We start from the raw sequence: 15,381 nt of genomic DNA, 5'->3' as shown, positions 1-15,381 counted from the left end.
AACCTTTAGTCATACAACCCTTTTAAAACAGTTACTAAGTCTCTCCCCCTTCTATGGGGTATACCCCTGGAAATTCAAGTAGTTTATATCTGGCTAAGCAGGTTAGACTAGATATAAAATTGAAATTCAGTAGTGATGGTGGGAGGTTTCAAAATCTTGGTTACAGACTGTAGGTCATGAAAACCCAGTGTCACATTAACAGCGTTGGGCTAGAAGCCTGAGAAATCTAGGTTCATATTCTAACTCTGTGACCTCAGACAATTCAAATCATATTTGTGAATCTATTTCCTTTAAATGAAGACACTGGACTAGATTCTTTTAAGACCTCTTTCAGCTTCTCAAGTCCTTTTTTCTTGCCCAAGGCCTATATGACCTACTTAAAAAAAGAATCATCTGCCTCCAGAATACCCCCTCATCAGAATATCAGTTCCGGAAGAGGAGGGTGTCTGACTCGTTTCCCTTCCCTTTATCCCTTCCCTGGAATAGCACTGTGCAAAAAGCAATCTAAAATTCTGAATTTAAGACACCGTCCATTGAAAGGCACTACTATTTTATTGACTAAGAAAGAAAACTGCTTCCAGTGAATCGTAAAATGACATCGATTAAAGGATACATTGCCATATTAGATATATTACAATGCGGGGAAAAAATGCACCTTAGAATCGGTGAAAGTTTTTCATTTACTCCTGTTCTTGAATTCTCCTTTCCACCTTTGAAACACACTTAAAACAAAAAATGTCTAATTCTTATGGGTCTGTTCACCTCCCTCAGAAATATTTTCATTTTTTTTTTTTTTAATAGTCAAGGTCCCTCATGCCCAGTATAGTGACAGTGTGGATTTGTGTCGGCCTTGTCCTGTGGCCTGTGGGTGTCTCCTGATTCTGGCTAGATTTTAGGCAAATTCCTGGGAGCCCCTGCAGGATGGGCATCATGGGAATACAGATCTCACACCAGCATGTGCCTAATTTTCCTACAGCCTTGGGTGGATACCAGGGTTCTTATAATTTCCTGGACTGGTGGGCCGGGTGATGGCATCTGTGCCTCCCTATATAGCCAGGCCAGGCTCCTGGGTCACCAGCTTGACTTAGCACCCACTTCCTGCTCCCTTCCCACCATGAGCCCAATGAATGATTTCAGAGTCTTTTAAACCGCAGCCAGATTTGGCAAATGCTTTAGGAGAGCAGAAAGTCCTTCCAAGCTCTATCTTTTTTATATCACACCACTCCCAGCCACAAGTTATTATGCCCATAAAATTCAAGTGGACATTTTTGACTCTTTTTCAGAATTATAAAATGTACTTTCCTTCTCTTGTATCTTTTTTTTTTCCTCTGGGTGTCATAGAGGATCAAAATACCCTGTTATGAGTCACAGTTCTTCCTGAGGTGTTTGAGGCTTTAATTTTTAAGGTTAGTATACTGGAAAGGAAGTAATCATTCACTTAAGAAAAATTTGTTAAGCACCAATCATGTAAAAACCATGCTAACAATGATTTACTGTGTAACACAAGAACAATATCTGATATCTTGTAATAACCTATAATGGAAAATAATCAGAAAAAAAAAATATATATATATATATGAAACGAATCATTTTGCTATACACCTGAAACTAACACAATGTAAATCAGCTATACTCAATTTAAAAAGTCATGCTAGATGCAGGAGAAGTAACAAGATATGTTCCTTGACCTTGAGTAGGTAAGAATTTAGTGAGAGTTTTATCTGAAAAAAAATTGCTTATTTAAATGTTCCCATTTTTGTTTAGCTTCCTTCCTCTCTAGAACTGCTTATATTTTACCCAAGATTATGGAGGAGGCCTGACCCCTTGGTGGTAAGTTGGCTTCATGGATTTTCCTTTTGTCTTTCACACAGCTGAGCAAGAGGAAGAAGCTCACCCTGAATACAAATATGGAAATGAACTTTCTGCAGACGACTTGGGTCACAAGGAAGCTATTGCCAATAGTGTTAAGAAGGTCAGAGTCTTGGTTCCCTTTCCTTTCGTGACTTGCAAGAGGTAGCAGCTGTAAGTTATAGCATTTCAGAAATGTGAGAGCCACAGGAGAATAAGTAGGCTGTAATTCCCCTTCTCAGTTGGGTGGCCACAATCAACACCCGAACCCGAGGCATGCACAATACTAAGTTAGAAAGGACATTTAAGTGACTCATTAGTCATGCCCAGTGCTGACCCCTACCTCTTCGGCCCATGTCCTTCAGATGTTTTCATTCATTGCATTATTATAGGTGATCAGGGAGAAAACAGCAGCACCCCAGCAGCAAAGGTTAACCTATTCAAATCATCAGGAAAATGACCCCGATCACCCCAGCAAGCCCTCATTAGAAAACCAGTCCTACTCGTTGATATCTCATCTCCCTCGTAATGTAGAATAAGCCTAAAAATATTTCCATCCATCCAACTATTCAGCCAAAAAAATAGTAACTGTGTACCCACTATGTGCCAGGCACTTTCTAGGCCATAACAACCCAGAAGGGTCAAAACACACTTGGCTTCTGCCCTCATGGAGCTGGTAGGCTGATGGGAGTTTATTGGAAGGGCGTGGGAAACAGACAACAAACAAGTAAACCGTCATTTATATGATTACAATTTGTGATAGGTGCTATTACAAAACTAAGAGTGAGTGCTCAGATGGAAAAAAAGAGGCGGAGAGAATAAAACAAGGAAATGAGAACCCAAAGGATAAAGAGGAACTGGCCATGCACAGGAATAGAGGTGTTGCTTTGCCCAGAGAGGGACCACAGCAGTAGCAACAACAAAGGCAGGGTGAACAGAGTGGGTTGAATGAGAGGTCGAGTGAAACAAGATGAGATTAGACAGGCAGGTGGGAACTGGAGGATGAAGGATGTGACGGGGGGCATGGTGAGAAACTCAAATGTTAATTTAAGTGAAATGTGAAGCTACTGAAAAAGTTTAAAGAAACGGGGCAGTGTAGCCTCACATAATTACCTTTGTGTGGGGGGTAGTGATGTGTGTGTGTGTGTGTGTGTGTGTGTGTGTGTGCGCACGCACTGAGAACATTTGAGATCTGCTCTCTTAGCACCTTTTGAGTATACAATACAGTCTTCCTAACTGTAGTCACCATGCTGTACGTGAGCGCCCCGGAACGTATTCCTTTTATAACTGGAAGTTTGTACCCTTTGATCAACATCTCATTTCCCCCACCTGCTATCCCCTGGCAAAGTGGTTGATTTTTTTAATACTACTGAGTGATTGAGTAAGAAGATGCAAGAGTCATTGGCCTAGAAGTCATTGGCGACCTTGAAAAAAGGAGTCTCAGTGCGGAGGTTGGGACCCTTGTAGCAGATAGATGTGAGTGAGGAGACACTACACTTTTGGGCAGTTTTGCTACAAAGGGGAGCTGGTGGCTAAAGGGAACCCGAGGAGTCCAGGGAGTATTATTTTTAGGATGAATGAATCTGGAGTGATAAATGAATTCCTGGACGTGCGTGGGATTATGGTGATGTGAGGGTGTGGTCTTTGATGGGAGCAGCGATACTTGATCATTAAGACAGAGGATGAAGATGCGGGTAGGTGTATGCCTTGGGTGCTAAGAAAATGGAAGCAAATTTGTCTGCCGAACAAAGCCAAGGGAATACTGCCATTACCCCTACCTTCTCCAATACAGAGAATTGCAGCTACTTTCAGACTAATAGATGCCTACTAAGACTCAGTGCTTACCTTTATGCTGCCTTTATCAACACAAGACATGAGTGTTGAATAGCTGAAGAGTGACCCTTTACATACCAGAGGAGGTGGCCACATCGATTATTTCCCAAGCCCCATCACTAAATCATGTACTAAATTACCATAAGGAAGCATCAAAATAGGCAAAGACTATCAACAAAGAAGGGAGATAAGCATTAAGATGAGCTTTTATGATGTGAAAGAGAGCTATGCCATGATATCTTCTCAGTTCTCACTTTATCTATGCCTTTATGTTACCAGTAATTTCCCATCTTAACAAATAAATAGAATAACAAGTGTACATGAATTTATTTAAATATCTACATATGTATGGCTAGTAAATTTGGAATTTTGCCCTTTGGAGAGGTAAATTATTTTTATCTTTCTCTAATTTAGGCTTCAGATGACCTTGAACATGAAAACAACAAAAAGGTAACAAAATAATTTCATTGTACATTTTGTTTTCATTATAAGACACAGTACGTGGGCCTCTAATATTGAGCATTTTGTACTAAGTGTTGTTACTCTATCTTCCCCCACCCACTGCCCCATGAAATATCAGAATGTTTATAGGTATTATAGGTATAATATTTACATGCTCAATGCATCTACATATGAGTCTTCAAAAGAAAGAATTAATCACAGTGATGAAATGATTATATCCTGATAAAATCACAAAACAGAGCACAGGCAAATAAGATGATTTTCCTAAAAATAAGTGTTTAGTGCAATTAGGCAATTTCGTAGTTGGAATTTGAGATTTCATTCCTAGAATAAGAGTACATAATCATCAACACACTGAATTTTAAAATAAAAATGACCTACAGGTCAACAAATTCATATTATAGTAAAATGGGAAGGGGATCTTGTTCTGACTATATTGACATTCTGAAAAATTGTCAGTTCACATTGTACACATTCTAGGAGTTTTATCTAACATTATTCGGTGTTGATTTTATTGTAAGGAAAGTAAAGTTACATTTTTAGTTTCTTTTATCCTCTTCACGGCTCATGATATCAAAGTGGTCTTTTTTAGTAAATGTATGTGGTTTATTATAGTAGTGAGATGCAAAAATTTACCTTGTCATTTGATTCCCACACTTCAGAGCTTCAGAAAATACTATCTTGTTGTGTATGGGGTCTTATCTTATTTGGAGTAAAACCCTATCTTCTTACTGTCTAAATATTGTTTGAAATAATTCTGGTTAAGTCTGATCCCGGTCTTCGCCCAAGATATTTGTGAAATTCTCTCCTACTAGAAATTCGTAAGGTATTGGGGTCAACAAAGGACAGGTTGACCTGTGATCACTGATATTTATTAGCTAAGTAGCTGTGACCAAGTTATTTTAATCTTTAAGGACTCAGTCTTCTCATGTGGTCAGTGGGCCAGACTCTAATCCTTGCTACACATGATGACTGACAGTAACAAGGTTGTCATGCACGGACTCAGGCCAGTACCTAGCTTATGGTACGGTGTTACTTATCATTAAACATACAAGAAAGGAGTTAGACATGCCTCTGCCCTTATTTGGGGAGTCAGGACATATGAAAATTTTATTTTTAAAAAATCCCAAGTTACATTCTTTGATTATTTATCTCAGACTTTTACTGGTGCAATCAGTTTGATGATCTAGAATGTTAAGTTATCAGATAAACAAATGGCCTATTTTTTTAACCAATGAATTGATTCATGTGAGTCAGCAGTTCATTCCTCAGTATCAATCTCAACTAAATGTAGATCGCTTTTGAAGGCGTTATTTTTGTTGTTGTTTTTGTTGCTTTTGTTCTGATTTACTACGAAACGAACTACAATAAGTTGTTTCTTTTGCCTCTATGCAAAACAATGCAGTAATAAGTCCTGTATAGTGGGTTCTCACATTAGCTTAAGAATAAGCATTTTTTTTAAATATCGTAAACCATTTATGTATGTGGCTTGGTTTCCGAAGCAGTGTTAAACAAAGTGTGGTTCCCCAGACCACCCATATCATTAGCACTTGGGAACTAGTTAGAAATGCCAATTATTGGGCCTCACCCCAGACTCACTTTATCAGAAACTCTGAGAGTGGGTCCCCGGAATCTGTGATTTAACAAGCCTAGATTTACACTAAAATTGAAGGACCGCCGTTTTTGATGTTATGCTACAATTTGTGAAATCATGAATGATAATACCTGCTATACATATTTCATAGCATTGCTCTGAACTTCAGTATAGTTTCCAGAACAAAGTCCTTTGAAAATCTAAAAAATGTCCCCCAAATGTAAGGTAAACTTCATATTTTACTATTATCTCCATTTGCATTATTTGGAGCTACAGTGGACATTCACTTTTAAAGTTATCCTTTAGTTAGGATAACTGAGAAGAAAGAAGTCTTTATCTTTCGATCTGTGTGTGTGTAAATTATCGCTAGTGAGGCAGTCTGAAGCGTAAATCTGAGAGTCCTGCTGAAGTCACTGACGTGCATGTTCCCTTTGTTGTGCTCGTAGGGCCTGGTAACTATAGAAGATGAGCAGGCATGGATGGCATCTTATAAATATGTAGGCGCCACCACTAATATCCATCCATATTTGTCCACAATGATCAACTATGCACAGCCCGTAAAGTTTCAAGGTTTCCATGTGGCTGAAGGTAACACCGAAGGTTAAACGCTATTGCCTTTTTTGTTTGCATTTCTTACATTATGCTGTGAGCTGTGATCTGACTTGCTGCCATTTTCTTTTCTGGGCACGTGGACTGTTCCATCTCACCTTATTTTCATTGCATAGACCACGTAGTGACATGTCCTTGGCATGTGGGGGCCTTGTGTTGTCGTTCCCGACATCGTCCACAAGGTGGCTCTGACAGACTATGGATTTGGTAGCAATCCAAGAGGTTAGCCTCTTGCATTAGATATACTTTATTATAAGGCTGCTTTCTGTCGAAAGCTGGTCTCCAAAAACGTATCAAGTATTTTCAGACTTTTCATAATTATTTCTGGACTGGAGAAGCTATCATCCTCCTTGGAAATACATATTTCAGGGGTGGCTATGAATGGCAATTGGTATACACATAATTGATTTAATGACTCCAAACTTAATTCATCACACTTTTCTTAAGTCAGCCATCTCCAGCCACAGGATGTTAATGAAATTAGGAGCTACTGATATAGTAAGGAGACATCTGCCTCCAAGGCCTCATGATTCAGGGTGTAATTATATTTGTCGCTTGTCTTTCTGTGAGGGTTTGATGGCAGGGTTTCTAAGTGCATCTTTGCTTTCCTTTACAGAACGCAATATTCATTATAACATGTCTTCTTTTAATGAGTCAGTTGGTCTAGGCTACTTGAAGACACATGCGATTGAATTTGTGAAGTATCCTTATGTATTAAGTGGAATAAGTGGTTGGTGAACTTTGGGTTTGGCAGGAATCTCTAAAATAGAAAAATGGCTAATATATTATTGTGGTTGTAGAACTAATAAAATAATGTATGTGAAAGGCCACAGCAGCTGGGAAAACCTGCCCAAATGTGGATTGTTTTTATAATCCACACGGTGAACTGTGGTTTTTCTCTTAAGCATCCTTTATACATGTGAAATTTGTTCTCTGTTGTCATATGTGTGTCATTTTTGGTCTAGATCTTCATTTTAGTTCTTTGTCACTGCTGGAATACTCTTTTTGCCATTTTCCTTAATATGTTACACAGTTATAACAAACGGCAAATGAGTCGCATTTACCCCAAGGGAGGCCGAGTCGATTCCAGTAATTACATGCCTCAGATTTTCTGGAACGCTGGCTGCCAGATGGTTTCACTGAACTATCAAACCCCAGGTAGGAACTGATGTCCAGTGACCTCGAATTCCACAAGAACGCTTTGACAGGACAGGGCCAACAGTTGCCATCAGTTGGTTGTGGGCATTTTTTTTCACGGAAGCAGACATATGGCAACACAATGTGTTGTTGGATTTATAGAATGGTGAGAAATTAAAAATGCAAACTAGAGCAATAAGACAATGGTAGAAGATAATAGATTTTGATTTCAATTGAATATCCTTTTGGAAATGCCATGACTAATCTGCTAAACATTGTCCCTTTTGCCAAAATATGTCTAATTTTTCTTCTTTTTGGATCAAACTTACCTTCTCGTCCAGAGGCAGAATGAAGTGAGAAGTATTTGAGCATCTTTGTACAGTAACTATGACTCATTTCTCCTTGGGAAAGTACCCTTCCCACTGTTAACATTCAGCAGGAGATCAGCAAAATAGTGGCATCTCACCATAAGAGTGCAGAATATTATAGAGTAGATTCTGCTAAAATGGTGTTTAAGGAGTTCTGTACCCTTAGAGGTACTAATATATAACTTGTTCCTCCAAAGTGTATTCTGAGGCAAGTTTCCAGTATATAATCTTTTTTTTTTTTTTTTCCCTGCAAGGAGAGCAGTCAATTTTTGTGAATGCATAAACAAAATTTGTCAAGTTTTCAAAGTTTGCTTAAGGGCCTAGGATTGCAATTAAAAATAGAAAAATAATAGGCTCTAGTTACTCACCTAAAACAGGTGAGAAATATGCCACAAAACCTATTCACTTTCTGTGGTTAATGCCACAGCATGGTCCTTAATATTGGTTAAGAAAAAAACCAAAACACCTTCCTTGTTCTGTTCTTTGCTCTATGACGGTACCTCCCATGTTTCCCCATTTGGGGGGCATTTTCTTTTCAAGTCCATCCACCATATTTTGTGAATCTCAATCCACCTTGCTCCCTACAATCTGTACTGATCGAAAGGTCCTATGACTTGCATTCCCTTGGCATGAATGCGACCTGACTGTGTTTACCACCCCTTGGTGATGCTGCCTCAGTGATCAGGAACTGGGTTCATATTTCTGCTCAGCATTCCTATCAGTGCTCACTCTGCTAAACTGTGACCAGGTACCAGCACAGCCCTGGAGTGTTTCTAACAGAGACAAAGTACGATTAAAAGGCACTGCTGATTTTACTTACTTAAAAAGAGGTCAAGTTTTATTATTTATTGTCAGTGACTCTGTTATATGGATTAAATGATCCAAAGGCAGCTTATGATCTAGGTCAGCTTATGTTGTATTCTATAACGTTAGGTTTAATCACAGCACTTTGAGAAGAAAAAAAAAAATCCATCAGTTGCCCATTTCTTTTGCTGATGAAAAGAAAGAGCATTGCGTTTGCCTGCAAGAGAAAAACCATAAGCCATGCCCTGCCACTAGACCCCACTAGAAGAATTCTCCTGAAGTCACCTTAAGTCAATTTTTACATACTTACCTAGTTTATTTTTTATTTTAATCGAGTTTTGTATTCACATGACCCTACTGGGTATGTCCGGTGTACCCTTCCTCTGGGATGGTAAGGCACATCTCCTCTAACTATATATCAGCTTGGACATCTGTACTCTCAACACTAACTCAACAATCATATGAAACATATATTGAATCCAAATTTTAAAGCATTGCCAACATGATCTCTATGAACACGGATTTTTTTGTTTAGTTTAAACACAAGGTCATTTCAACATGGAAGAGAGAGTTGTATGCCTTAAACAGACCCTTTAACCTTGTGGTGTTAAAAAAAGACCTTTCAGCCAGGGGTCAGTATCTGATTTCCGTTGTTTGAAATCACGCCATCAAGATCTTCTTTGTCCGAGGAGACGAGATGCTAAATTATTTTTGTCTCTTAACAGATTTAGCGATGCAATTGAATCAGGGAAAATTTGAGTATAATGGATCGTGCGGGTAAGTAATGTGATTTAAACTGTAGTCACTGTGTTCCACACTCCATACTACAGCTGTAATGAAACCGTGTCATTTTTAATTAGGAGCTGCTGAATTTAAGCTGGGTCTGAGGGATGGGATAGAAACTAATGAAATCCCCAGGTAAATTACATCTGCAAGGTACATTCTTCACGGGGCCCCTGTTTAACTAAGCAGATATAAAAAAAAAATATAACGACTAGTTAAGCAGTTCATTATACACACTCTAGAGTTTAGTGCTCTCACTTTAAATTCAGTAGCGGAGGTTTTTATAGCTAGGACAGGTAATGAATCTGCTCACTTGGACATCAGCAGTAGACAAAGACATTAAATATGTGTATTTTACATACGACCTAGAGAGGAATGAAGTTGATTTAATATATAATGAAGTCCTAGGTGTCAAGTGGAATTTATTTCAGCTAGGAAGAAGGCTTTGTCCTCCTTTGATAGACATGTTTTGTATGTCTTGTAAGTAGCAGTTACCAAAAAATAACACTATAAATGTTGTTTCAGTTACTTAAATAGAGCTCCCTAAAATCTGCAAACCAAGTAATGAAATAGGAAATGTTCATTTCATTGAAACACTGAAAGGTTAAATGAAAATATGAAGTTAACATTCTATACATATGAAAAAAAACTGTGTGACCATTTTTTTTCTCCATGCAAATGTCCCCAAGCAGCACTGCAGGTAAATAATCACAAACCACTGCCCAGAGACCTCTAGACTAATTCAATAGAGTACTGTCTCATCCCACCATGCTACTGTCAGGATGTTTGTGGCCTCCCTGGTTGGATATTTAATTTCCATCACTAAAAACAGTCAAGATAAAATTTTCAGCACGTATGGTTTCAAAATGCCCACTCCCACCTCTTCCTGCCTGCCAGTTCACCTACACCCACGGGTGACAACCCTGCTACCCAAATCAGGATATAGCAGCTTACAGGATATTTGCCTCTACTGTGTATTTTGAAAGAAATAAAAACTGTATACCTTAAACTAATACAGTGTTATATTTCAATTATATCTCAATAAAACAGGGGGGAAAATAAAATTATGAGTCAGAAGAAAACAGCTAAATACACATTTCAGAGATTTTTTTTTTTAAGCTACTTTGTTATTTAGCGCAAAGCATTCAGAACCAGGAGATTGTGTAGGTAAATTGATGGGTGGACCCCCAGTGGAGGCTTAGGCAATGAGACCCCAGGGGCAGCTGTGGCACAGGGGATAAAAGCCCTCAGCTCCAGCCTGACCCGGGTTTGAGCCCTGGGTGCGCCACATGCTGTTGTTGCCCTGGACAGGTGTGTTAGACCCTAAACCTCAATTTCCTGCTGATAAAATGAAGTCGGTAACACCTGCCACCCTGGGTTTTCTGTGACAGCTCAGAGGGTTTGGACTGAGTCTATTTGAATTACTTCATGAACTGCAGATTTCTGTGAAAAAGTGAGGTTACAAAAAAGCTTAAGCCCATATGACCGATCACAGGCAGGAATCACACAAGATTAAATGAGCAGTCTGCTCACAACAGGCCTATAAGGAGCCCAAGAGACAACCCTCATGGTTCACACCTGGCTGTGCTCACTCCCTGAACCTTCCTGTGGCTCACGGATGCCAAAGGAGCTTTTCCTTTCACCTCAGCCGTTTGATGGCTTATCCTGCCCTGACACGGGGAGGGGAGTTGGTTCCACGTAAAAGGGGTCCCACTGTTACTGAGCCAAACTTGGGTCTGCTCGTGCACATGCAGTAAAGTCAGTCTACTGACACCACGTTGTGGTGAAGGAAAGTGCAGCATTTACTGTAAGGCCCTATACAGGAGAACGGGTGGCTAGTGCTCTAAAACTCCTGAACTCCCTGCAGGGTTTCAGCAAAGCATTTTTAAAGGCCAGATGATGGGCGGGGGGAGGGTGTCACAGGGCACACACAATTGGGCTTGTGCACAGTTCTCTGATTGGTTGATGGTGAGGTAACAGGGCAGTGTCACAGGGGTTCACATTATCAATCCTTAGGCTCCAGTAGGTCTTGGGGCCACGTGCAAGTAATTAATTTCCTCCATTAGGTGGTGGTTTTAGCATCTGAAAAGCTCAGGAAATAGGCATCAGATACTGTTATCTAGGTACTTCAGAGAGGAGCTAAGGCAGAGGATGTAGCGGAGAAGTCTGTCCCAGGAAGGCCTCATAGGGTCCTGCTCTGTTACACCAACAGGAGTTCTACGCCTTCACTATGTTTCTTTTCAGGAGTTTCCGATTTGCCATAGTTCACATGCTCAGTGTCTCACCTTCCACACCGTTGTGTATTTTAAAAGATGTTCATGAGCAAGGATGGTGCTACATTAGCCTGCATTCTGTGCTCATGTGTTTGAGATGATGTGACCAAAAGCTGAAGTCCCATCAGGGGGACTAAAAAATATGATTGTTCCTTGGGGCAGCCTGACTACAAGAGATGTTAACAGTATTGTTCAGTCTCATGTCCCCCTGCCCCTTCCCTTTTCCCCACACCCAGCCTGGAGGAAGAGGTTGTCACCAACAGGGCAGAGAGAGGCAATCTTTCTCACGAGTGTGTTGTGCCCCTGAGGAGTCATAGCTGGTGGAGATGGGCCAGCCACTGGGCAAGGGCATCTGAGGCACCCGATGGATTTCACTGCACTACCCTTGTCATTCTCCTGCCCACCTGCAGGGACTTTTAAAAAATCCTTGTGGATTGAGTTACTTGTAGTGAGGTGGATGGACCTAGAGTCTGTCATACAGAGGGCAGTAAGTCATAAAAATACTTACTGTATGCTAACACCTATATATGGAATCTAAAAAAAAAAAAAATGGTTATGAAGAACCTAGGGGCAAGATGGGAATAGAGATGCAGATGTAGAGAATGGACTTGAGGACACAGGGAGGGGGAAGGGTAAGCTGGGGCAAAGTGAGAGAGTGGCACGGACATACATACAGTACCAAATGTAAAATAGATAGCTAGTGGGAAGCAGCCGCATAGCACAGGGAGATCGGCTTGGTGCTTTGTGACCACCTAGAGGGCTGGGATCAGGAGGGTGGGAGGGAGACGCAAGAGGGAAGAGATATGGGGATATACGTTTATGTATAGTTGATTCACTTTGTTAAACAGCAGAAACATACCATTGTAAAGCAATTATAATCCAATAAAGATGTTAAAAAAATAAAAATAAAAAATAAGAAATCCTTGTGGGCTATGTCTGAGGGCTGTGTTTCTGTACAGAGACATTCTGTGCCTTTTAGGCCTGAAGTGGCACAAACCCCACCCCCATAAAGCCAGGGCTCCAGCTCCTGCTTCCCCATCGATGCCCAGGGTCCCTGGACCTACAGAGCCTCCAGGTCTGTGAGTGACAGTCTCTGCCACCTTAGGCCCCAAATTGACACTCGTTCAAGACAAGCTGGCTAAGTGTCACCCCCAAGCCAGGGATCCTGTCAGACTTCCGTAGCCAAATCCAGCCTCTGTACCCTGACACCAAATTAAATCTCGAGATGGAGTTTTGGGTGAAGTAGAAAAAAGTAGCTTTATTGCTTTGCCAGGCAAAGGGGGCCACATTGGGCTAATGCCCTCAGAATTGTGTGTCCTAACCTGGAGGGGGTAGTGAGGAGTTTTATAGAAATGGTTCAAAGAGGGTGTGATCAGCTCGTGGATATTCTTCTGATTGGTTGGTGGTGAGGTAATTGGGAGTCAGCATCATCAACCTCCTGGTTCCAACCGGTCTGGGGTCTGGTACTTGCGAGCAGCATACAGTTAACTTCTCCCACCTGGTGGGGGTTCAGTAACTGCAAAACAGCTCAAAGGTATTGTTTTGTGTATCCCTTGAGGGAGGACCAGGACCTTGCCCCAAGGCTGCACTATTGTTTCTTGACTGTTCTTCCTTTGTCTCCGCATTTCCTCCCTTCCCTGGTTAGCAGCTGTTTGAACCTGCTCATTGGAACTCAGGGAAGGTGGTAGAGGCTGAATGAAGCCTATTTCCTACAAACAAAAAAATGGGGGGACACAGAGAGGCTTTTGTGTCCAGGAGCCCCACAGGGTCCTGCTCGGTATCACTTCTACACAGTCACTTTTATTTTTTAAGTATATAAATGAACACATTACACTGTAAGCTGCCAACTTTGGAGAATCGGACTTGGATTTCTTGCCATTTCCTCCTGACATTTTTTATTTTGGATCACGCTTTCACAGATTAGTTTTCTTCTAAGCAGGTCTGAGAGCAGCAGGGAATGTGGAAGAATGTTGTTGATACTGAAACATCATCAATATGACATTTCTCTATTTTTGGTGAGAAGGGGCTCCTGACCCTTCAGAAATGACTGAGGAGCACCACAGGGAGTCCTGAATGTCTACAGCCACTGCCCTAGGAGATTCTGGACTGGGCATATGACTACAGTCCTTTATGGACCCCGAGTCCCACCTTTCGCAGAAGGCAGATTCCCTCATTTCACACAACTGGAATCCAATTGCTGCCTCCATGTGAATGCTAGAGCCATGATCCATGACCTCATCTTGCAGCTGATGTCTGATGCTTGGCCAGGCAAAGCTAGTAGGCTTGCCTTGGAGAAGTGTGTGTAGAATTGTATCCATTCATCTACTTCCCATCCTAAGTCTTGAGTTTTTGCTGTATCATCATATTTTCCAATGGTTAACAGTTGCCACAAAAAAAGGTCCAAATCAATGCTCTATAAACATAGAAAACAATATCTTCTATGCAGAGACCTTGTATTGATATATTCATATTAAGGGTTGCGTTCTGTTGGAGACAGGTGAATGTTCAATGTCATCTTTAATATTTGAACTATTCTATAAACTCTCTATATCCTTTATTTAAAAGTCAGTGTTGTTCTCGGGTGTTTTATTGATTATTATATCCAAGCGGAATGTGGGCTTGTTTTTTAACAGTTTTTTGTTCAGACTCTGAAGATAGCAAAGAATGGCAACTTTGTCAAAACCAAAAAACATGACTTTAAACTTTCCTTTAAGGAAAAATATTATGCCTTGGGATTCCTTTTTTGGTTGTATTTTTAAAGATAGTAATAAATTTGACATCATCTAGAGTTGAAACTAGTAAAAGTTATACTCCTAAGGAATATGAAAGATTTGATCCCAAATTGTGATTCTTTTACATCTAAAAGCAAACCTAGAGTTTTGGGGAAAGTGTTTTTATTTTCCTTTATATACTGATCACATTGGTGTGGAATTTTCTTATCTATGGTTATAGTCATTCCTAACAAAAAATATTTCTTTTAGAGAGATGAAGTTCTTTAACACGAGTTTCAGGAAAGTTATGGAATCTAGCCAAGGTGTGATTCTGTGACCATACCCAGTGGGGATAAGGGGCAGACAGTGCTGGAGATCAATTTTAAAACATTTTAGTCAATCAAAAAAGAAAACTCATACCCTTTAGCTGTCACCTTCCAACATCCCCTGCCCCCATCCCAGCATTAAGCAACCACCAATCTACACACTGTCACTATATTTTTGCCTGTTCTGCACATTTCATGTAAATGGATTCATATAATTTGTGACCTTTTATGACTGTCTTGTTTCACTTAGCATAATGGTTTCAAGGTTCACCTGTGTTGTAGTGTATATCAGTACTTTATTTCTTTTTATTGCTGAATAATTTTCCATTATATGGATATACCTCATATTGTATATCCATTCATCTTTTGATGGACATTTGGATTGTTTCTATCTTTTGGTTATTACAAATAATGCCACTATGAACATTCATGTACAAGTTTCTGCATGGACAGATGTTTTCACTTCTCTTGGGTGTATACCTAAGAGAATCGCTGGGTCATATGGTAACTCTATGTTTAACTGTTTGAGAAACTACAGACTGTTTTCCAAAGTGGCTGCATCATTTTACATTCGCACCAGCAATGTCATATGAAGCCTCCAATTTCTCCATCTCCTCGTCGTAGTTACTATTA

The 15,381-nt window shown here is 40.2% G+C and overlaps 1 protein-coding gene across 4 annotated transcripts in view; it reads left to right on the top strand.

The window, feature by feature from the left end:
- The window catches only part of PLCB4 (phospholipase C beta 4), a 156,388-nt gene that overhangs the window by 84,755 nt on the left and 56,252 nt on the right, over positions 1-15,381 (top strand). For 2 of the 4 annotated variants that reach the window (XM_065893069.1, XM_065893067.1), the window contains exons 17-22: positions 1,872-1,972; positions 4,096-4,131; positions 6,184-6,325; positions 6,963-7,047; positions 7,380-7,504; positions 9,381-9,432. In XM_065893069.1, the coding sequence (XP_065749141.1) occupies positions 1,872-1,972; positions 4,096-4,131; positions 6,184-6,325; positions 6,963-7,047; positions 7,380-7,504; positions 9,381-9,432 (541 nt within the window). The remainder of the gene's footprint in view (positions 1-1,871; positions 1,973-4,095; positions 4,132-6,183; positions 6,326-6,962; positions 7,048-7,379; positions 7,505-9,380; positions 9,433-15,381) is intronic. The other 2 variants (XM_065893070.1, XM_065893068.1) reach the window with 1 other exon arrangement.

This window comes from Phocoena phocoena, chromosome 15 (genome assembly GCF_963924675.1).
Source record: "Phocoena phocoena chromosome 15, mPhoPho1.1, whole genome shotgun sequence".
NCBI classification, from domain to species: domain Eukaryota; kingdom Metazoa; phylum Chordata; class Mammalia; order Artiodactyla; family Phocoenidae; genus Phocoena; species Phocoena phocoena.
Note: the sequence above shows the minus strand (reverse complement) of the source record. Positions and strands in the feature narration are given on the sequence as shown.